Source organism: Eptatretus burgeri, chromosome 9 (assembly GCF_056783735.1).
Source record: "Eptatretus burgeri isolate ZD-2024b chromosome 9, Ebu_testis_v1, whole genome shotgun sequence".
Lineage (NCBI taxonomy): Eukaryota > Metazoa > Chordata > Myxini > Myxiniformes > Myxinidae > Eptatretus > Eptatretus burgeri.
Window position 1 is genome coordinate 99,700,627 of NC_140969.1, and position 22,439 is coordinate 99,723,065.

A 22,439-nucleotide genomic window follows, 5' to 3' on the forward strand; every position below is an offset into this window, starting at 1 on the left:
TCTATGTTAGGTAGAGCAACCGGACCAACTCCTGCCTATTCCTTGCATCCCCATCTAGTTATCGCGACAGCATAATGTTCCTCTATCTCTCATAGTTTCCGAATGGCAGCCCTCCGTATGCGGAAAGGTGGTGAACCAGGGAATATGTTAAGTGACCTTGACCTCGGAAACTGTCGACGGCGGAACGTTCAAATTCGGTGTCTGGATAGAGTTTTACAACCACTACAAAATTGAACCGCAGCATTTTTCCAGATTCGATCACCAAAGGTGTCGGGGCTGAAATACGCAAAATTCGAAAAAAATACTTTTTCTCGACCTACGTTCACTATTTTCGATACTTGTCCTACAGTTTTGAATGTGGATAAACGAGACTTCGGAATTAAACACTTCGAGATATTTAGAAAATTTTACTCGAGCCGATTTTTGATTTCGGTTTTATTTTTCAAATGGTAGTTCTTCAAAAATAGGGTCTCTTACCGTCATTTTTTACTTAATTCGTCCCTCGCGCTGCAGTGGTAGGATTCGATAGCGATTTTATTGCACCATATGATGGAGCTATTCAAGGACTACAAAAAGTTTTCTTACGTGATTGACCTCCGACTTCCGGTTTTCGAGCCATAGCCGGAAGTTGGCAAACATGCAAAGGGCAAAATCGCCAAGGCGAAACGGATAAGTGTAAACGAATACGTCTTGACATGGTGATAGAGAATGGTTGATAGAACATTTTTTGTCATTTAAACTTTCCTCCATCTCCACTCCGAAGGGTGCCAGTTGCGAGAATATGCCAAGTGAAAAATCGCCAAGGCGAAACGGTTGGATGTAGACAATTGCGTTTTGGCATGGTGATAGAACATGGTTGCTAGAGCATTTTTTGTCATTTACACTTTCCTCCATCTCCACTTTGAGGAGTGCCAGTTGGCAAAATACGCAATAGGAAAAATCTTGCCAGGCAGAGGAACAATTGTATGTGAACCAATACGTCTTGGCAATGAATCTTTGTCGGTGGATCGGTCAGGATGAAAAGCATCGTATCCAGCGCTTTGATCGTAGCGGATCCCTTGTTGCCTACCGGCTTGTTTTTTTTTTTTTTTTTTTTTTTTTTTTAATACAATGTGACTGATGACATCATCCAAAAAAAAATTTGTGGACCATTTTATCCTCGGATGAGGCTCAAAAATTTTCATACTGATCGGATGTAGCGTTATGCATATGCAATTATGATGTCATAATGAAGGCACCGATAACATCATAAAAAATCGCACTCATTCCCCATGAGGAGTACTTCCTATTTACCAAGTTTCAATTTTTTCCTTGGTACAGTTTTAGAGATAGAGGTCCAGTTTTTTTTCTCTTTTTCTGACATGGCTGCCACACCATATGACCTATGACATCATAATTATCGTGAAAACATATTACATGAGTTGTCAAACCTTATGGTGAAAATTTCATCTCAATCCGACAAGCGGTTACAGAGAAAAACATGAAAGTTCTGTGTGGACAAACAAACAAACAAACAAACAGACTTAAATGCAATGCCCTCTCCTTCGGCGAGGGTTGTAATCCAACATACAGGAAAGTTTTAGGTTTTCAAACCCCAGTTCATTGGACACCTCGATCCTTTTACTAATCCTCTTCTCCAGCTCATCGACACCAAGAAACAGAGTACCAGCTGACATACTTCAACTGGCATGTCTCCCAATTATGCCTTCAGATGACTCCCAATTATGACTGGCCAACTTGTACCTTTCTCTGCCCTTCTGTTTTTTTTATCTTGCCAAAACGAAGTTTTTGCAAGATATGTTAGTCAGCTTGTATGTTTTTTTTTTGTTTGTTTGTTTGTCTGTAATCACGTATAAATCACTCTGCAGAGCACAGTTATCATTGGAAATTTTTGTAACTTTGCATATCAGAGGCCTATAGAGGTCCCTTTCAGCGCACAAAATTTTGAAGGTCAAGGTCAAAGGTCAAGGTCACTTTGTCGCAAATCAGGGGAGTCGACGAAACCCTTATTTTTTGAGTCATTTTGATCGGATCGTCTTCAAACTTCATGGGAATATAGTTCATGGTCTGGTGCTCAGCTGATTAATTTTTGGTGGCGATTGGCCTTGACCTTCATGGTTAGCGCCGAAGGTCAAACATATTTGACCCCAAGGTCAAATTTTTAAGTTTTAGGAACCATATCGTGTCGTACCTCAAATTGAACACCTCGATGAGTGCTTTCTAGATATGTCAAGCTTGAGACATTATGACGTCATTTGGTGACGTTATGAGGCAAACACATTTTTCATGGTTACTCTGGAGAACGATTCTCATCGGAATCTCTCGTAGGCAGATATTCCTCAAGGAGTCGCTCCTGGTGGATAGCAGCTCTGTTCACCTCAGTGTGACCTTAAAGAAGTCACACGTGGTCACCTTTTGGCAAGATACGGGTCACCCTGCGGGTGACATTGGTTTATTCTCTTGCTTCTCTGCTTTGTACTGCTGCATGCTTACCCTGTCCCACTTACAAGTGCCCCCAAGATCGACCAGCGTGCCTCAAACGTGTTATGTGGTAGCTATGGCTTGATTGGTTGCATTAACTCTTCATAAACCTGAGATTGGTATCGATTGTCTGCTCGCCAGGGATAGCGGGTGCATTCACAGCTTTGGGTGTGGCAGCGCCAGAGCTTCATTCGCTGCATTTGCACTTGAAAACATGGTCAGTATGTGTGAACCATCCACCCTCTTGATATCAAATCCACTTTTCTAGAATGAGAAAAAGGCTTCGCATGAAACCCTTAATGGCCAACTCTGAAGAGAAGTTGTAAATTTCAAGAAGATGATTAAAGGGAGAAGAGTTGAACTCTGCCTTCTTTATTTTGAAGGTAAGGTAGTTGACATGTGGCTTCTGCAGCTTAATTTAATGAAGGCTCAGCACAACCTTTGACTCTTTCATGAGCTGTGATTCCAGAGGCTCCAGGTGTTTTTTTTTTTACCTTTGCCAAACATTGCTTCGCACTGATTGTTGATCTCCTCCACAGTCATTTGCTCCTTTAAACAATCATCCACAATTTCATAGTCATTGTTTTTTACCTCATTGTTAAAATGCCCATTTCCAGCCAATTGCTACTTCACACAATCATCCACAACTCCATGCTAGTTGCTTCATTGTTGACATCCCCATCGCTAATTAAGTGTCCACCAACTGACCATTCTAATCCCAGTACACATTTGTAAAATATCTTTCCGGGTTCAGGATTAACTTCTTCCCCACTGCGTACACCCTCTCGGAGCCAATGTGTGGTTGGTTCGGTACAATGAAGTCTTTCTGAACACAATCCACTCCCTTGTCCGGAGGAGAAACAGCTAAAGATGGAAGTGTGTATTTTTGTACACCATTCCATATTTAACCATTCCTCTTTTGAACCGAATTCTCTGCTTTTTTTCCCCCACCGTTTTGAAGTCCCAGACACCAGGACGCACTTGATGGATTTCTCTCAAGACCCATATTTGGCATGTTTATCCCGAAGAACATGAAGAGCACCAAGAGAAAGCACCACATCATGGCATCCATCACAGTGGATCTGCCTTTGTGATGTTGCTGTTCAGTCAGATGACCATTTTAGCCGTTACAAATTTCATATTTTACATTGTGTCACATGTTTGTACACAAAATTCGAATGTACACGATGTTATACATAAGTCCTCATAATGAACGAAACTGATTAAAATATTCTGCTGAATAACTCTTCTGCACTGATTAAATAACCCTGGTTTTTTTTTTCTGGTGTAATTAATCATTTTTGGGTTAATAATACTTAACTATCACATCGTGTGCATCTCCTTTTGGTACTTGGTAAATGAGTAGCACAGGAAGTTAAAAACGGGCACCGGATGCCAAATAACATGGCCAAGTTTTATTTTTATTTTATTTTATTTATTGTTCAAAAGACATCTGAGATTTTTGATTCCACTTCATAATAACAGTGGGCCTGACACATATGGAATTTTGGAAAGGGAAAGAAGACAAAGATGACAAGGGTACAAGTATGGAGGAGGCTCTCACTGTCTTGCCACAGACAGGTTCTTGACAAAATTAAGCTTTTCAGCATTCAATTTTTTTTTTCAGGACGTTTGCAATGTCAAGGGGTAATCAGGGCCGGGACCCTTTTAAGGTTAAAGATTTGCTGGTGCTTTGGGCAGAAGAGCCGTACACAGGCTGATGTCACGTTCAAGGACTGAAAAGGTGTTCAGTTCTTCAGTTAGATTTCAGTGCACGTGTTATTTGAGGTTGTGCATTGTTCTGCAAAGCAATCTATCATCCTAAAATATGTAATTTGATGTCTGTTTGTCTGTCTGTCTTTTTGACCGTACATTTGGTTGTTACTTATCCAATCAACCAAACTTGACAGGATGACGAAGGTTCACATGATAGAGGTTGTAGTGACTTCATTTGCCCCCTCCCCAAGAGGGTTTTCCGCCTTGGGTTAAATCCATGTTGAGGTGTCGACTGTATATCCATGTTAAAGATAGCTAATCATGGTGTTTTACCAAGGCTGCTTTGATATATGTGCATTCTGTTTGGGGATCCTCACAAAAATTGAATAAATTTGTCCTTGTCACATACCCAACATTATGTCCACCAAGTTTCATCCGAATACATCCACAACTTTGAGATATCCTGCACACAACCAAACAAACAAACAGAAAGGGGTGAAAACGCAAACAAAAAGAAAGCCCTTCACCTTCAGTGGCAGAGGTAAATGAAGCCTTCAAAGAAAATAACACCTTCCCAACAGTCAAAAATGGAGGAGGTTCAGTGATTGGGGTTGCTGTGTTGCCTCTGCACTGGGTACCTTGAATGTGGGCATGCCATCATGAAATCAGGAGAGATTACCAAGGTCTTTTGGAGCGCAATGTTCAACCCAGTGACAGAAAGCTGGGTCTCCGTCGAATTACAAACTTGCATGTTGACTCATTGAATTGGTTCATCAAAAATCAGAATGATCAAGCTAGCTGTTTTGACGTGTCAACGGTTTCCATGACATCAATTTCACCCCCATTATAATCAATGATGACTTTTTGTGATTTTATTATTGCCATATGTCAAATTTTTTTCAAGGTATCAAACTGAAAGTTCCACAGCTTATTTAAATGTATTTGGTCAAAGGTCAAGGGCCTCTGAAACATGCAAAACACCTACTGGGCTGCAGTTACCAAATGTATCCACCAAATTTGTTATGTTTAACAATCGATCATTTAAAACACTTGATAGGTCAAATCTTCATAGTTGCCAAATTGCTGTTTCCATGGTAACGATTCTTCATTTGTATTCCCCATGTGTCGTGCTTAGCACGACATCTTTCTTATTATTTATTATTATTTTCTTGACCTGTCAAGGAGAACAAAGTATTTATTTTTTCATTTATCTCTCCTTCCCCAACCATCTGGCATGAAATCTGACATTAATTAGGATAACTCGTGGTGACTGGCTGTCTACTGGACAATTATAAAATTGTATTTAAACGTGGGTAATGCGGTTACCCAGCAATTCAAGGCACATGCCCTGGGCTGTTGGGCAGTAGGATTTCTTCCTGCCTGCAATGCCACTGACAGACTTTTTAATGAGCAAGATAATGCGATAAATGCTCGTTTGACTTCTTAAACTTAAACCTCCGATTATTCCAAAATAAATTCTGAACAGCATTGGATTGTGCATTGTCCATTCGTATTCTTTTCTTTACTCGATGTGATGAGATAGGACTGATTTTAAAGATTTTTTTTTTTTTGTCAAGTAGATATGTTGGTTCCTTTAAAAAAAAAATCCTCTAATGATGGACAATGACAATTTCACCCCATGCATCCTCTCCTGCCCCCCCCTTATTCACAACACCCATGGTTTGTCTGCCTCCCTCTGTCTTGACCGGCTCTGTTGTTGGTGTTCCCCCATCTCTCAGCTGCTCCTTTTGCCCTGTTGCATCCTTATCCGTTCAGTGTACCAGTACTAGCTCTTACACGAGCCCTAGACTATGCACACAAAAAGTGCCAAAAATCTAGTATTTTGTTGCGAATTCGCGCCCGCCGGCGTGCGATCGGCCACGTGATTCGAATTGTGGCACGTCGCCCACCGGACAGACAATTCTGTCGTGACCCTCTCGGACTAACGCCGGGAGCTAGTCACAGGTGGGCCTTTCGGCCTCACCACGATCGTGCCAATCGGCCACCCGCGTGGGATAGGGTTGTTCGCCAAACTCGACCTACTTAAGTACCCACGCGGATGGCAGACCGGGCGATCGCACCTCGCCGCAGGTCGACTCCGGACACGGGCCGCTTAAGCGATCCGTTCCGTGCTATCGGGATAACCGAGCGGTTTATCGTCGGCCTCGACGGTTCCGATTAATTATCGGGCGTATTAAGCCCACGACGAACCCGTTACGTGAAGCAAGATGGAGATTCAATTAAAGAAAAGGACGCAGCGAAACGGGGAACAGTTTAACATGATGCACATTTATTCCGCAGCACACGGAGAGCACACATATACAGCCAAACAGAATGCACATATATCAAATGCTACAAAAGAAACAATGACGCAGAGATACTACCGACTACGCGAGCACATGGCAACACTTAAACAGTTTTACTTTACAGACGGCGCCAACAACACATTTACTCAAAAGCAAAAGAAAAGGCCACCCTCAAAGACAAGGGGGCAGACGGGGCCTGTGGGCCAATATTTGCGCGAGACCGGGTGGGTCCTACCCGCGTCTTCGTGATGAGCCGCAAATGTGGCAGCGCGGCGGTGCCCCGACTTCGTGCTCCTTCGCGGTTTCGTTGGCACTGCTTGGAGTGGGGTGGGAACGGGGCCCCCTTTTCACACTATCTCAGCGCGGGGGAAAAAGGGGGGGGGGGAATTGTTGATGCTCTGGGGAAAGAGTATAGCTGGCTTGCTTGGGTCCCGTGACGAGCGATTCCACTGCGACCTCGTCGCCGACCGCCGTCTTCCTTGCCTCGGACCCGAGCTCCTCGGACTCTTTCCCCCAATTCTCCTCAGCCGACTGCAGCAAACCACCTGGACGCCCTCGCCTCCCGACTCCACTCCGCGCTCCAACCCGACTCTGCTCAGATTCGCCTTGCGCTCGGCGCTTTATAGGCCGGCAGGAGAACCCATATGCAAATTTCCGGATCAGAACGAGCTCGGGGGCGGAGCCACGCTTGCCCATTGGACGGAGAAAAAGGGGCGTGAATCTCCCCTGATCCTAGAATTTGCATATCTCGATTCCACACAGACGCGCCTGGAGGCGGGGCCAAACCGCCCCGCGCTTGCTGATTGGACGGATCAGAAGTGGGCGTGTATCATTCCTGATCCGAATTCTCCTCGGAAAGGCCGCATTTTGCACTTGCGGCTCGGCGCGTATCTTGTACGAGCCCAGGACAGCCCGACGCTCGGTGCTCACAGGTGGTGCGGGAATGGCCGCAGAAGGAGAGAGGTGAAGGTGGTGGAGGGTTTATGGTGGTGGTTTATGGCCATGGTGCCGTTCGGAATGGCGGTGATGCGATGTTTGCGGGAGCGAGTTGTGAAGGTAAAGATCATGGCTGTTGGCGTTGTTGTTGTGTGATGGTTGGAGCGTGGTTGGTTCAAAATAAAGATAGAACAGAAAAAAACGGCTATCTCAAAGCGTCGCAGCCCGAATGAATCACATTTATTCCCTCTAAACAACGGGTTTGGGGCTAACTACACATGTACTTACAGAGATGTCTCACCTACGCGACCTGAATGGTGGTTTGCGAATTTCCACAACCGTAACAATTTATAAGTGAAGCCGCTTCAATATTTGGGTAGGTTCTGCGTTCCACCCGTCCGTCAAAAATGAAGAAGAAGAACGTTTCTTATCCACTGTGTTTCATTCTCAAGGGTTCTAAAGTGTAATTCTAGAGGGTGATAAAGGGTAATTCTCATGGGTTTTATTTGTTTCTAGGCTTTGCCCATTTCATATTAAAAATGCCAAATGGAACTGCTTCCTTCAGACGGTGGGTGCCATTTAAAAAATAAATTTTTAAGTGTGGAGAAATCGATAGCAAAACATCATAATGACTTTGTGGATCCAAATTCAAATGTATAAATTTTGGAGGTTCGTTTGCTTAAAACATGCTTTGCTCTTTCAAATCCCCCCGCAGGGATCACCATTCGAGCAGCCTGGACAGGATACTTGTAGTAGTTGTCACTTGGTAGCTCCTGTTCGTTCATGCTGTGTGGGTTCCTCTGGATCACACCACTTCTGCCCACCAACCCAATCCTTGGTGCAGGATGATCCAGGGACCGATCCAGAGGTTCCACATACATCGCAATCAGTGACCGCTGCATCACGGCAAGTCACAGCAACCCAAGAACCACTGGCATCCAGGACAATGCCTTGTTGCTGGTCCCACGTCGTGGTTTGCCCGTTCTGTTCCAGCCTTTCTTGTGAGTGTCTATTTGCAAAGCTGACTTGCTATTGTCTGAAGTGGCACATGAACCTTAAATTAAGAACACCAAATCTGGTGGTTTTGTTGGCTGTCGTGTGTCTGTCTCTGTCTGTCTGTCTGCATCTGCATCTGCACAGACCCTCAAAAGTCTTAAATAATTTTTTTTTTGTTGTGACAACACGCTTAAAAAATTCTACCCTTTTGTGCCTACCTTACCTTTCAAAACCTTTGATTATGGCTCAATGTTTATGTTTCTGACATTGTGGCGTATCGTCGGACAGACTGACAAATCCTGTGAAAATTAATGCATTTAACTAGCAACTATTTATTCGCTCACCCATCAGTACCATGCACGCTGACTCACAATTTGTGTTCATGAAGTCCGAGGTCTTGTCCTTGGTACGCTGCTGTTGAGGTGAGCTGCTGAAACCCTAGGGACAACGTTCAGCCATCATGGACAACCAGTTGAAGAATAGCGCAGGTCCAAATCCTGCTCGTAACCACATTTTTTATTTTTAAGGATTTGTAATTTGGCCTCAGCTTTGGCCTCAGCTGCTGCACAAGTTGCTGTACCATATTAATAGTAATAGTGCGAATGTCATTTGAATAGTAAATGGAAAAGCAAAAGGATGTTGTTTTTGTGTTTTTTTTACCGCTATTTTTGCATGCTTTTCCAATGACAAAAAAACGTGCTTACAATTTGTTCCTGTTCACCTATCCCGATCAGTGTGGCTGCTCTGCAAGTCCGTTTTATTCATTCGTTTTCAAAAAACGTTTTGTAACGTTTTTACTTAACAGTTTTTAAAATACAATTTGACATGCGATGTCTAGGCCCAAAGGGCGGTCCGTGCAAGTTCAACATTAAGTGGTTCGAAATGTCACCTTTTATGATGAATGGGTTTTGGCAGGCAGGACCCGAGTGGAGTTCCACATCTCACCAGGTACAAACTGTCAGAAGAGCATAAAAATAATGATCCTTTTACAAGTGGTTATAAATGTCACCGAGAATAATGCCTTGAACACAGTCTGCCCAGAAGAAGTGGAAGAAGCACACAACATTTCAAGTATGTTGGATGAGGAACTAAAGGCCTTGCAGAACTTATAAATAAATGTATGCGCATCTTTTATCAAGGTGAGCAGGTGATGTGCTCGGAATCGGAAGAATGGTCTTTTTCTTTTTTGTTCTTTTTTTTTTTTAAATGTGCAACGAAAGTTCCTTCTCCATTGAACATTTTGTTTGCCTTTTACAGTGTTGTTGGATTTTAACGAAAGAGCCCGGCTCACGAGCTGAATCCATGTCGCAGCACTGTGCATTCATGCTTGTCCCATTATGGAGAGATTCCACACAAATTGAACTCTTCATCCCAAAGCGCTATTCCATTGAGCTCTGGATTATGCATGAATCTTGAATTTTATTTTGGTGGCAATCAAGAAATGGCTCCATTTCATGATGGCTCGCTTTGACTGTGGCATGAAGTGATGGACCCAAGTTACATCACATGTTGGTCTTCCTTCCTCTGGTCGCAATCCAGGAATTCTGATGCAATGGCTACACGGCCTTGAAAACGTCCTGTTGATCAAATGTGCCGTCCATTTGTACCAGCCTTGCAGTTCTTTATTTAATACTAAGTGAGAATAAATGATTTACTTTTTTGTTTTTTCCTACACTTCTGACGCTGAGCTCAACTTTTCTACAATTTAACTTGCGTACTAATCCAGTAGTTCTCCAGAACTTGCTTCTCGTCATGTTAATGTCTGCTTCAGTGACAGCAGTTGAATTTGAGAATGCTCAAGATCGCTCATCAATTCCTGGTAGTTTTTGAACTCGCTGCAACATTCAAATACTATTACCTTGGGCATACATCACCAAATTGTGCAGATTGGTTTGATGTTCTTCATAATTCTTAAGGAACTCTTGATGATAAACCTCCTTTCCACAGCATTTCCAACTTCAGTGTTTTAACTGCATTATTGTCGCACGTTTTACAATGAAAATTGCTGTCTGTCATCAGTTTTGCAGTGTTGATTTCTTATTTATTTTTTTCTTGCTATTTACACTTCTTCAAAACAAACAAATGAAAAGATATTAAAGCAGTTTGTTTTCCAGGTGGATTCCCAATCGCTTCACCCCACTTTCCATCATCTCGTTGTCTCCACCCGCACAACGTCTCCGCTCCTGCAACACCACCGACTCCTTCGTCCTGCCCCCCATATCACGGACTACCTCACTCGGCAACTCCCCTCTCTTTGAATACACCATCCCATCTCTCCAGCCAAATCGATCTGCATGAACGTCATGCTGATGTGACAGGCACCTTCACCTGTCCTGGCTCTCTATTGAATGCTCCACAAGCTGGTCCTTCACCTCGAGGAAATATTTCTTGTGGACCAGACACCCCCTCTGACCCCACCCGGCCATCCCCGAATATACCTTTGTTGTCGTCTGAAGGAGCCATCTCCGAGATAGATTCTCGGGCTGCACTTCCCCTTCCCCACCCACCACCTTTCCCTCAACCTTGTCGGCCTCGTGCGTTTTGCTTGGCACCCCGCATCCCTGATGGAGATCCATGCCTCCTTGCACCACCATCTTGGTTTCCTCCAGAACCACCGGCTGTTCGTCCTAGCGTTACTCAGCAAATTCCACCACCACCACCACAGCCACACCCTCGCCCTCCTGTAACACTATATGCTGGGCCAGCTTTTGCAGCTGGTCTCCCTCAACCCTCAGTCTCAGCACCCACTGCAAGTTCAAGTTTTGGGCCTCAGTTGCCATTGGCTCCCTATGCTGCTGCGGCTGCAGCTGCTGCTGCGGCAGCCTATGCACCTTCACACCAGATCTTGTTCTATTCCCAAGCCCAGGCACAAGGGCAAGGCATGTTCACTGGCCGACCAACTCTTGGTCATCCAGCTTCGCAGCCATACCTTTTTCCTGCTGCACATGCATTCCCTCTGGGACCACCACCACCACCACCTCCACCACCACCTCCGGGTTTTGTGCCTCCCTCTGCTTGTGTAATACATCCACGTCAGCCCCCACCACCTGGTCCTCAGCAACCTCCAGCACAATCTGTGCCCTCAGGTGCCTGCACTGGAGCACAAAGGGCAGCATACCGACCACACCCTTCGTCCCGGCCTGTTACTGGGGCTCCTTTGTTGTCATCACAACAACAAGGTAGTTCTTCAGTTCCTTCTACTCAGCCAACAGCTGGCCCCATTTGTGGGGCTTGTGCTTATGGGCAAGCCGCAGCTGCAGCGGCTGGCCCTCCACAACCACCACCACCCCCAAACATGTCCCTTGGCCTTGCATGGACGCCGACACCAGGTGGTACGCCACGTCTGCCATCTTGTGGTGTCCATCCTGGCTATCCTCCACCACCACCAGCACCCCATCCCCCTTCTCGCCCCCACACTTTTGGGCATCCTCCACATGGCCCCCCAATGCCACAACCACCTTCGGCTCCTCGAGCTTCACATGTCCAGATGCAACGAGAGGATGTGCAACGACACAGGTTCATGTCACATTTTGGGTAATTGATATTGATTTAAAACTTTTATTTCAAGTTGGATGACGGAATGTCATCTTTGTTAAGGAAGGTTTATTTTTCCATCTTTTTGACATCTGTTTTTTTCCTATGAATGTCCATTCTAATTCTCCCTTTGCATTATAGTATCAGTCCTTGATTCTAGAGTGCAGACAGTGTGTCCATGTAGTAATTATTTTGGATCTATTGGCAGCTGGTATTAATTATTATTATTATTATCTTTATTTCCACCACAAGGTGTGACTACTTATGTAGAATGTTTTAATCATAATTATGACATCATAGGTCACGTGGTGTGGCAGCCAAGTTGGAAAAATGGAAAAACTGGACCTCCGTATCTCTGAAACCGCACCAAGGAAAAAATTGAAACGTGGCACACAGCAAGTACTTCTCATGGGGAATGAGAGATCTTTTTTGACGTCATAGGTGCCTTCACTATGATATAATTGCATATGTAGAATGCTACATCTGAACAGCATGAAAATTTTTGATGGTCATCTCAGGATAAAATAGTCGACAAGAACTTTTTTGATGCCATCATCTGTCACGTGATTTGACAGCCACATTGTTTTTTTTTGAAAAACCTTCATCCCTGAAATGGCTGAATAGATCGAGGCAAAACTACACATATGACTACCTATTCATGAGGAACAAAAGGATCACACATATGACATAGGGCTCATTCCGTGTCATTTCAGCCAGGGGTTGCGGTGACCCCCTCAGATTTTTTCTGAAAAAATTCTCAAAGCTACCTTAACGTATATGAGGAAGGTTTGCCAAGTTATAGCTCAAAATTCCAAGTAATGTCCGAGATATGGCCCTACAAACACCCTAGGGGTGCTTGAATTCTGGCAGTCGTGAGTTGCAGATTTGTATCTGAAGCATTTTTGGAGGGCTCTAAATTCCAGTTTTACAAACAGAGTTCTGAAAATTCACACAAATGGTGTCTATTAGTAAGGCTTTCAGAATCTGACATCAAAAATGTTCTACTTAAAATACTTTTTAAGATAAGTACTCTCAAAAGTAGTGATTTGTAACATGCAGTCAAAAAAAAATTGAGTTTTCAAATTGCTGCCAACAGTCAGTTTATTCATCATGAAGAATTTTGTTGCCTGATTTACATACCGTATTTTCACGACCAAAAGGCGCACCGTGCCAAAAGGCGCAGTCTCAGTTGTGTGTGCCGTTCCTGTATTTGACACACACATAAGGCGCTCCTCACGATAGGGCGCGGGTTTTATATGAATATCCTCTACTACGTACGTCCGCCGTACAACAACACACTCACACAAGCACACAAGTGTGCGTATTTAAAAATAGATCGGGAGCAAAATTGAGTTTGGTTGTGCTTTATTAAAGTATTAGTTACAAAAATACTAAAACAATCAAATACCGGTAATAGTCTTTAATCAAATCCATCGAAATCCTCATCCTCTGTTTCGGAATCGAACTGCGCTAAACCCAACCTAGCAGGTCCACCTTCCTCGCCGTCAGAGTCACTTTCTGCACCGTGCGGCTCCTCCGAAATGATGCCGGCTTTAGCGAAAGCTCGGACAACAGTGCCAGCAGACACGTTAGCCCAGGCATCAACAATCCAGTGGCAAACTGTGGCGTAACTCGCCCGGCACTGCCTTCCACCCTTTGTGAAGCTGTGCTCTCCTTCGGTCATCCACCGCTCCCACGCCGCTCGCAGCCTCACTGAACGGCCGGTTCACGCCGATGGCTCGGCTGGATCCGTTTGTCGCAGATGTGCTTGCTGCAGTAGGAGCGGAAGTTTTCCATCATTTCTTGATAATCCGCCGGACGTTGCTGCGCTATCGTAGTCCTGGTCCGGATGGAAAAATGGCACCGTTTCATGAAGCGAAAGCACCAAGACGGACCTCCGTGGAAATGTTCGATTTTCATTTCCTCCGCTATCGATACTGCCTTCAGTCGGATCGTGACCGTCGAAACGCTCCTCCCACTTGCTCTTTGCTCAACGATCCACTGCTCAAGTCTTTCCTCCAACTCTGGCCACCTCGCCTTGTTTCCACGGAAACTCAGCTGCGTCTTCTTCACCTGTCGCAGCTCGTTTTCCAGCTTCCTCCACTTTCGAACCATCGACTCGTTGATCTGGAAATTCCTCGCCGCGGCTCGATTCCCATGTTCCTCCGCATAGCTGATCGCCTTCAGTTTAAACTGAGCTTCATAAGCGTGTCTCTTTGCCATTTTCGGGGTTGTTAAAACAGCAATGTTCTGCATACCGCACATACCTGTTCTTTTATACACACAAAGGGCGCACTGCACTATAGGGCGCGTCGCACATTTTGACAAAAATCTAAGACGTTTATATGCGCCTTATAGTCGTGAAAATACGGTAATCTAGGGACTGGATCATTTACACAAGAAAACTGAAACCTTTTGGAGCAAAATCTTGGGTGCTATCGGTGTCTGAACTTTGATCCAGACTCAACGACACTGAAATTTACCCCGGTTTTACCCCAAGTGTTCACCATGTTGACAGTTACACAGCTCTTTTAATTTTTTTATCACTTAAAGACACATACATCGGCAAACTGTGGTAGAAAATTCAAGAGTTGTTCTCAATCCCTTCTATTTTTAAACGATTTTTATAAAGGCCCACTATTTAAAAAAAAAACATGTTCGATGAAAGATGTAGAATAAAAGCAATAGGTGTGCTTTTGAAGTGGAAGCCATGCCAAACATTCATAAGTTGGCACCACAATGATCAAATTGTTGTGTTTTTTGGTCAGAACAAGTATGTGGTTACTTTAATTTGGCTCACATTTTTTTGAAAGAATATTTTAGTTTAAGGCCGCCGCCAATCTCAACTACAAATTAAGACACATAATGTGATCATAATAATCACCATTATAAAGATTCATTTGCATGTCTAATTGTTTATATACTTAGTGTACATTGTACGAAAGTCTGCATCCATTTGTAAATGTAGGTACAATATCTGATTCAACTTTTTTTTCATATCAAATTGTTTGGACAAATGTACTTTGATCCATTGTACAAAGTGAACAGTGATTAGTTTTATAATTGCCAGGATATAATAAAATGTAACAATGAGCATTGGCAGTTCCTACAGGGCTGTGTATTTGGTTAAAGCCTAAATAAGATAGAGTTGTGCTTCATGCCTAACTTTGGAAATGATTTTGGTACACTTCTTTAAGCTTTACGAAACTGATTTATATATTGTTAGATTCCACTTAAGTCATACTTCCTTTGAATAGCTTTATTTTTTTCCATATGTTTGTTAGTAAAAATTTTATTTTTAAAAAAGTAGCTTTTGGGACTGCAGAATCATTAGAAATTGATGCATTTAAAAAACATTTCGTTTAAAAATAGAAGAGATTGAGAAAACTCTTGAATTTTCTACCACAGTTTGCCTATGTATGTGTCTTTAAGTGACAAAAACTTAAAAGAGCTGTGTTACTGTGAACATGGTGAACACTTGGGGTAAAAGCGGGGTAAATTTCAGTGTCGTTGAGTCTGGAGCAAAGTTCAGCACCTATAGCACCCAAGATTTTGCTCCAAAAGGTTTCAGTTTTCTTGTGTAAATGATCCAGTCACTAGATTATGTAAATCAGGCAACAAAATTCTTCATGATGAATAAACTGACTGTTGGCAGCAATTTGAAAACTCAAATTTTTTTGACTGCATGTTAAAAATCACTACTTTTGAGAGTACTTATCTTAAAAAGTATTTTAATTAGAACATTTTTTATGTCAGATTCTGAAAGTCTCACTAATAGACACCATTTGTGTGAATTTTCAGAACTCTGTTTGTAAAACTGGAATTTAGAGCCCTCCAAAAATGCTTCAGATACAAATTTGCAACTCACGACTGCCAGAATTGCAACACCCCTAGGGTGTTTGTAGGGCCATATCTCGGACACTACTTGGAATTTTGAGCTATAACTTGGCAAACCTTCCTCATATATGTTAAGGTAGCTTTGAGAATTTTTTCAGGAAAATCTGAGGGGGTCACTGCAGAATTTCATTTTTTTGGCTGATTTGACATGGAATGACCCATAGGTCCCGTGGTTTGGCAGCCATATTGGATTTACCCGAAAACATTAAAAATCTTCTCCAGAACAGCTGAACAGATTGAGGAGAAACCTCACATAAATGTTCCCCAAGGCATGTGTGTACAAGGTTGTTGAGGATTAACATGTCACATGGTTTGGCAGCCATATTGGATTTAAGAAGATATTAAATAATGTTTTCTCTGGAACCGCTTTATCAATCGACGTGAAACTTCATAATTGTGATCTCGTAGTGATGGGGAATACATGTTTTATAATTTCAACTTGATCAGAGACATGGTCTGGCAGCCAGAATTATTAATTTTTTTGATGTGGGTTTTTTATTTTTTAATAAGGCTCATTTGGCTGTGTCTGGGTGGGTTCGAGGGTAGAGTGGCAGCAGCTGAAATGTGAATCCTATCCAGGTTCCTCCTGATGACTTCAGCTTTGCTTTTTGATTGTTTGGGTTCCTTCTGATTACTCCAATGCAGGACTGTACCTGTTTGGTCTTATATTTGATTTGAATTGAATTTATTTTAATCTCATTTTGAATTCAAATGAATAATGATGGAAAAAAAACGTCATGGGTCAGGGTCAGGTGTCCGATCAAAACAGGACATCTTGGTACTTCGTCATTACTACCAGAAGTTATAATTATGTATCTTATTAACTCTGCCACCGAAGGTGAAGGAGGTTACGTCTTCACCTCTTTCTGTGTTTGTGTACAGGATATCTCAAAAAGTTGTGGACGGATCTGGATGAAATTTTGTGGACAGGTTGGGTGTGTGACAAGGACGAACTAATTAGATTTTGGTGAAGATCCGGGTCTGGCTACTGGAACTTTTTTTTACTGATTCACCATTGAGAGATCGGGCTAAAAACAATATATTGCATGATATCTCAAAAAGTTGTGGATGGATTCGGATGACACTTGGTGGACATGTTTGGTGTGTGACAAGGATTAATTGATTTAATTTTGGTGACGATCCGAATCAGGATCCGAGAATTTTTTTTATCGATTCTTCACCGTTGAGAGACAATGCTAAACCGATATATAGCACGATAGCTCAAAAGTTGTGGACGGATTCGGATGAAACTTGGTGGACAGGTTGGGTGTGTCGCAAGGTCGAATTGATTTTATTTTAGTGGAGATTCGCATCCGGATCTGGATGTGAGAATTATTTAATTTTTAAAGTGTTTCTTCACCATTCAGAGATCGAGCCAAACACGATGTAGTACTGTATAGCATGATATCTCAAAAATGCATTGGCCCCAATATGTTCTCATGGATCTGGCATGACGTGGAGGAGGTATGCGCTCTACCGAGTGCCCTTCTATCTAATTATGTAACACCAGTTTCACAAACTCCACACAAAACACACCACACAAAAGCAGTCCTGGTGAGGGTCTGCAATCTCTGATTGCTTTTTGTGTTGTTCCTCTAGTATAATGGTGTTTCTTGTTTATCATGAGTCTACACTCATTGCTCCATCGCATTTGCATCAACGCATGAAAACGTATCTCTCTCACCTTTGCAGACGAGTGCCAGAAAGAGCGATTCCTCATGGACATCCACACCGTGTCCACCCTGTGGCTGCTCCTCACCCATCCACGGCTCAGTCTCGTCCCCCGACGGAGACCGTTACGTGGTTAGCTTCACATTCACCCTGATTTGTAAAAGGGCACTGTTGAGTACATTTTCAAATGTCCAGAAACATCCTCAACATCTAACTGGGTACAGAGTGCATGCCTACTCATGTTGTTTTATTGCACACGACGTCATAGCAATGTCACAACATTTCAAATGCACACCGTTCTAAACCAAGTGATAGCTTCTTGAAGAATGGAATTTGTCGTCGAGCTTGTACATGAATCACACGCCAGTGAAAGTAATGCAAAAGAGAAGTGTCTTAGTTTGATGACTGTTCCATGTTCCATGAATTGCAAGGTCATCAGAAGATAATGCCAAATAGGTACAGTACTATGGGATTTTAACCTGGGCTCCCCAGCCTCATGAGTTGTGGGTTCAAATGAGAATGCTAAACACACTTCACATTGCGGTTACATTGTGATGTATTTTTACTAAGTTTACTAACCAGGTATTCTGGCCAGCCAGTCTCCTTCCTTTTTGTTGGTATTAAGTGACCTTTTTAGTCTCGCCCCGAATGGGATGCGAGACTAGTGCAGTGCGTACGTGCACGAGTCTGTCCGTCCGTCCATCCGTGTGTGTCCACGTCTATATATTTTCGCTGTAAAAATTGTTTTCTCTGCAACCGCATATCCGATCGATGTGAAACTTTAAACATAGGAGGGACTTCGTATGGAGAATATTTCATTGCCATCTCTGATGTCATTGGTCACATGGTGTGGCAACCATATTGGATTAAAGGAAAACAAAATTGGACATTCAATGCAAACCTTGTGTGGTGATAATGATGACATCATTGTTGAAGTGGTATTGCGGTCATGATGGGTTGAATTGAAATCCTTAAATCTGAAACTTCATATTTCAGATCTATGACCCGACGTGACTGAAGAATTAAATTTGTGACACTCATAACCCATGCCAAGAAATGATGACGTAATCCGTTGCATCGATGATACGGGTGTATGGGCCATAATAGCAGAGTAGCGTGTTCACTGAAGTGGTATTTTTGTTCAGGATGAACTCGCGAGGCGAGACTGCTCTCTCAGTGCCGTTCCAGTTTAAAATTTGTTTTTAAAATCACCTCCTCCTTTAGTATTTGTAATATTTCCACTTTTGAGTCTTTTTTTGAAAAACATTGATCCAAGGCTTGTAACGTTGAGCTTGTACATTAGATGCAGGACAAAGACATTGGTAGACACGAGTATACTTCAAAATATATTACAAGGACGGTAGCAAGCATTGAACAAATGTATGTCATATATGGGATTGGAACCTGCGTTCTGAGCGTCGTGAGCCATCGCCAATTTCCTTCATGACTGATGGAAAAAACAGAGATGATTATTATCTATGAGCAAAGAATCCATCCTTGCATCCGCAGGTTAATTCCCTCACTTTTCATGATGTTGATGGTGTGTATTTTATTATGGCTTGATACCGGCTTCCACCAAGTAGCAATGTATGATACGCATTTACATTTTAGAGAGAATGGGGGTCCTTCCCCAACCCCGAATCCCCTGGCCTTTTATTTACTTATTTTTTTTTTTAGCAAGGAAACAGCACGAACTATTTTTTAAGTCTTTGGTATGACTCGGACGGCGTTTGAACCACCGACCTCCCAGACTCGGAGCGGATGTTCTAATCATTATGCCACCGAGTCTGGTCATCAGCATCCACTAAATGGCGCTGCATAATACACATGATTTACTGGTACTTGCATGCTCCCTCCATCCTCAACCCCCTCCCGACACCCACCCTCCCAGGCTGTGAATTTTTAGCAGCGTCTCGCGTAGCGAACGCTGCTCTAAGAGAGCTCGGCGTTGTTGTTGTTGTTCTTCTTCTTGTGAAGACAAAACCTTTAGGACTCGGCTCTTTTATACACAGGATCCGGATCTCCTTAAATACTAAACACCTGTACACATCCTCACATTGAGGGTGCCTTTTGAGAGCGTCTATCATGAACTTTTAAATATATTCGGACATTTGCTTTTAAGTTTCGAAAAGTTCATGTTACTATTTAAAGATTATTCCATTTAATGTATGGTAATTTCGTAAATACACTATTTTCTCGTCATGAACGAAGATCGTCCATGACTGATGTGACGTGAAGGCACGTGACGAAATATCGGAAGTTGTTGTTGTTTTTTTTTTTTTAATTCTTCCTCTTCTTGTTCTTCTTCTGGTGAAGACAAAACCTTTAGGATGCTGCTCTTGGACACATTTGTCCTTGTTTTTCTTGCTGTACAAAACCTTCCTGGGCACACCTTGAGTTCAACCATCATTTTTCAACTCGTCCCATCCAGCGGTTTAGGAGAGCATAGAACTGAAGCAAACAAACAGGATGCATGATGTAACTCGGCAAATTCTGCAGTGTAATGCAGTGGGGGATTCGGTGGGAAGGGGATTTCTTCCTTATCAGCTTATGAACAACTGATCAGGATGAGTTTTGACTTAAACAACTGACCTCAGATTCAACATTCAATTCCCTGCCCTAGCTCTTGGACAAGTAGGGGATTTAATCCATCCAGATGTACATATTGTACCGTGAGTATATGCTTTATACTGGGCTCCACATTAACTGCTTTTTTGGGTGCCTGGATGAGTGCCTGAAAAAAAAACAAAAAATTACAAAAAAAAGGAAACAAACTTATTTTATACGATATTCAAGTTTTTGAGAAATGGATACCTATGCAAACACTTATCATTGAAAAGCCAAAAACACATCAACCATCCTTTGTTTAATACAGTGAGACAGAAAATGTTAATTTCTTAAAGAGTACGAAGATGTTTATTTCCTCCGAAGGTGGAGAAGGTAATGTTTTCACCCCTTTCTGTCTGTTTGTGTACAGGATATCTCAAAAAGTTCCGGACGGATCCGAATGAAATTTTGTGGACAGGTTCGGTGTGTGACATGGACGAACTGATTAGATTTTGGTGAAGATCTGGATCCGGATCCGACTACTAGAATTTTAAAAGTGATTCTTCACCATTGAGAGATGGGGCCAAAAACGATATCGTTCTGTACAGCATGATATTTCAAAAATGTATTGGGCCCGATATGTTCTCGTGGATCAGGTATTACTTGGTGGTGGTATGTACTCTACCGAGTGCCCTTCTAGTTTGAATTGAACTTCATCATCACTATGTTTGACGTATACAGCCCTGACATTGAGACCGGAATCAATAAAAGTCTTTTCTGACTCGTTCCTCTGATTTACCTCAATCGATCTAGCCTGGCCCTGACACTCTTAGGGGGGTGTTATGTGTATTTGATATAATTATATATTTAATATCTCCCTGTAAGTTGACTTTCAGAAAAGTTTCATTCCACTGTTATAATTATGTAAATTAAGTTTAATAATTTATCACTGACTAATGGCCCACTAAATATTTGTAGGTTTTATCTAAATATACTAATTATTTGTAGGATTTATCATGATAATGTTTATTCATGCTCCCCCTTGCTGTGCGTTGTGTGTTAGCTCTCATACGAGCCTTGACAAGGTATACAAATAAAAAGGCTCGTATGAGAGCTAACACACAGGGCACAGCACGGGGGGGCATAAGATGGGCGTGGGAAGGACAAAACAGTGAGGAACAGGAGGAGATCTGTGGAAGGGAGAGGGATGGGGTGGGGAACATGGGGTATACAAGATGGACACTACAGGGACTTTCAGGAAGGAAAGCAGGGAATTTTGAGGGAGGTGGGTTTGGGATGGATTAACAGAGGTCGAAAAGATTGAGGATTTGGATGGGGGATGATAAAAGGTGGTGGTGAACAGCTGTTTTGAAGACCTGGAGGGAAGAATGGGAGTGAACAGAGTGAGGGAGTTTATTCCAAAGGTGAGAAAAAAGAGGAATGAAAGAGTGAAGGTGAGCAGTGATTTGTGATTTTGGTAATTATACCAGAATGGGGGTTGTTGGTGGACCTTGAGCACCCTGCGGAAATATGGTGGGGACATATTGCAGACAGAGCAGGGGGGGGCGAGACCAGAGAGAAGACGGTAGAAGACAGACCACCGACCTGCCTGTGGTGTGAGAGAGAGAGACACAGAGAGACACACTGAGACCCAAAGACTCAGCCTCATCGTGGGAGATACCAATGATCCGAAATGCCTTGGTTTCCACTGTGTGAAGCCGGGAAAGATGGGAAGCAGGAGCACCAGCCCAGAGGGGAGAGCAGTACTCCATCAGTGTATACTTGACAATGCATACAAAACAAAAGAAAAAAAATAACTGTCTTTTGCTCGTGTGCTTCATTTTCACTCATGTCGTACATGGAAAACCCCCAAAAGCTCATTTGCACATTTTGAACAAATAAACTTGATCAGGAAACGGTGGAAGACCAAAATGAGAGAACTATGTGATCCCGTGATTGTGTTTACATGACTGTACATAGCTCGGAAACTAGACTGACCCACTCCCAGAGCACTTTATACGACTCGTTCTCCGGACAAGTCTGCACGGGCATTATTATCTCTGACTGATGTAGGCTTCCTCATGTACCATACTGGTGATGAAATATCCTCAATCCAAAGCCACCAAATTTTTCATGAGAATGTTTGTTCTTTTGGATAAAGCTCAGAGGTGATCATCAAATTGTGAATCGTAATCAATTGATCGTTCTCACGTCTTGGTTCACGCATTTGCAAGTTCGCTGCATATTCCCGCAGCCCATGTATGTATGAGTGTAGTGCATTTGAGAATAATTAATAGTATCTCTACATTTGGTGATATTTCATCATACGAAGTGGATTTCAAAACACCGTCGCTC

General features: G+C 42.8%; 1 protein-coding gene across 5 annotated transcripts in view; it reads left to right on the top strand.

Annotated features, from left to right (window-relative positions):
- LOC147020737 (uncharacterized) overlaps window positions 1-22,439 on the top strand; it is an 89,241-nt gene that overhangs the window by 41,019 nt on the left and 25,783 nt on the right. For 4 of the 5 annotated variants that reach the window (XM_085896331.1, XM_085896336.1, XM_085896333.1 and 1 more), the window contains 3 exons: window positions 8,155-8,440; window positions 10,550-11,969; window positions 17,559-17,669. In XM_085896331.1, the coding sequence (XP_085752457.1) occupies window positions 8,155-8,440; window positions 10,550-11,969; window positions 17,559-17,669 (1,817 nt within the window). The remainder of the gene's footprint in view (window positions 1-8,154; window positions 8,441-10,549; window positions 11,970-17,558; window positions 17,670-22,439) is intronic. The other variant, XM_085896335.1, reaches the window with a different exon arrangement.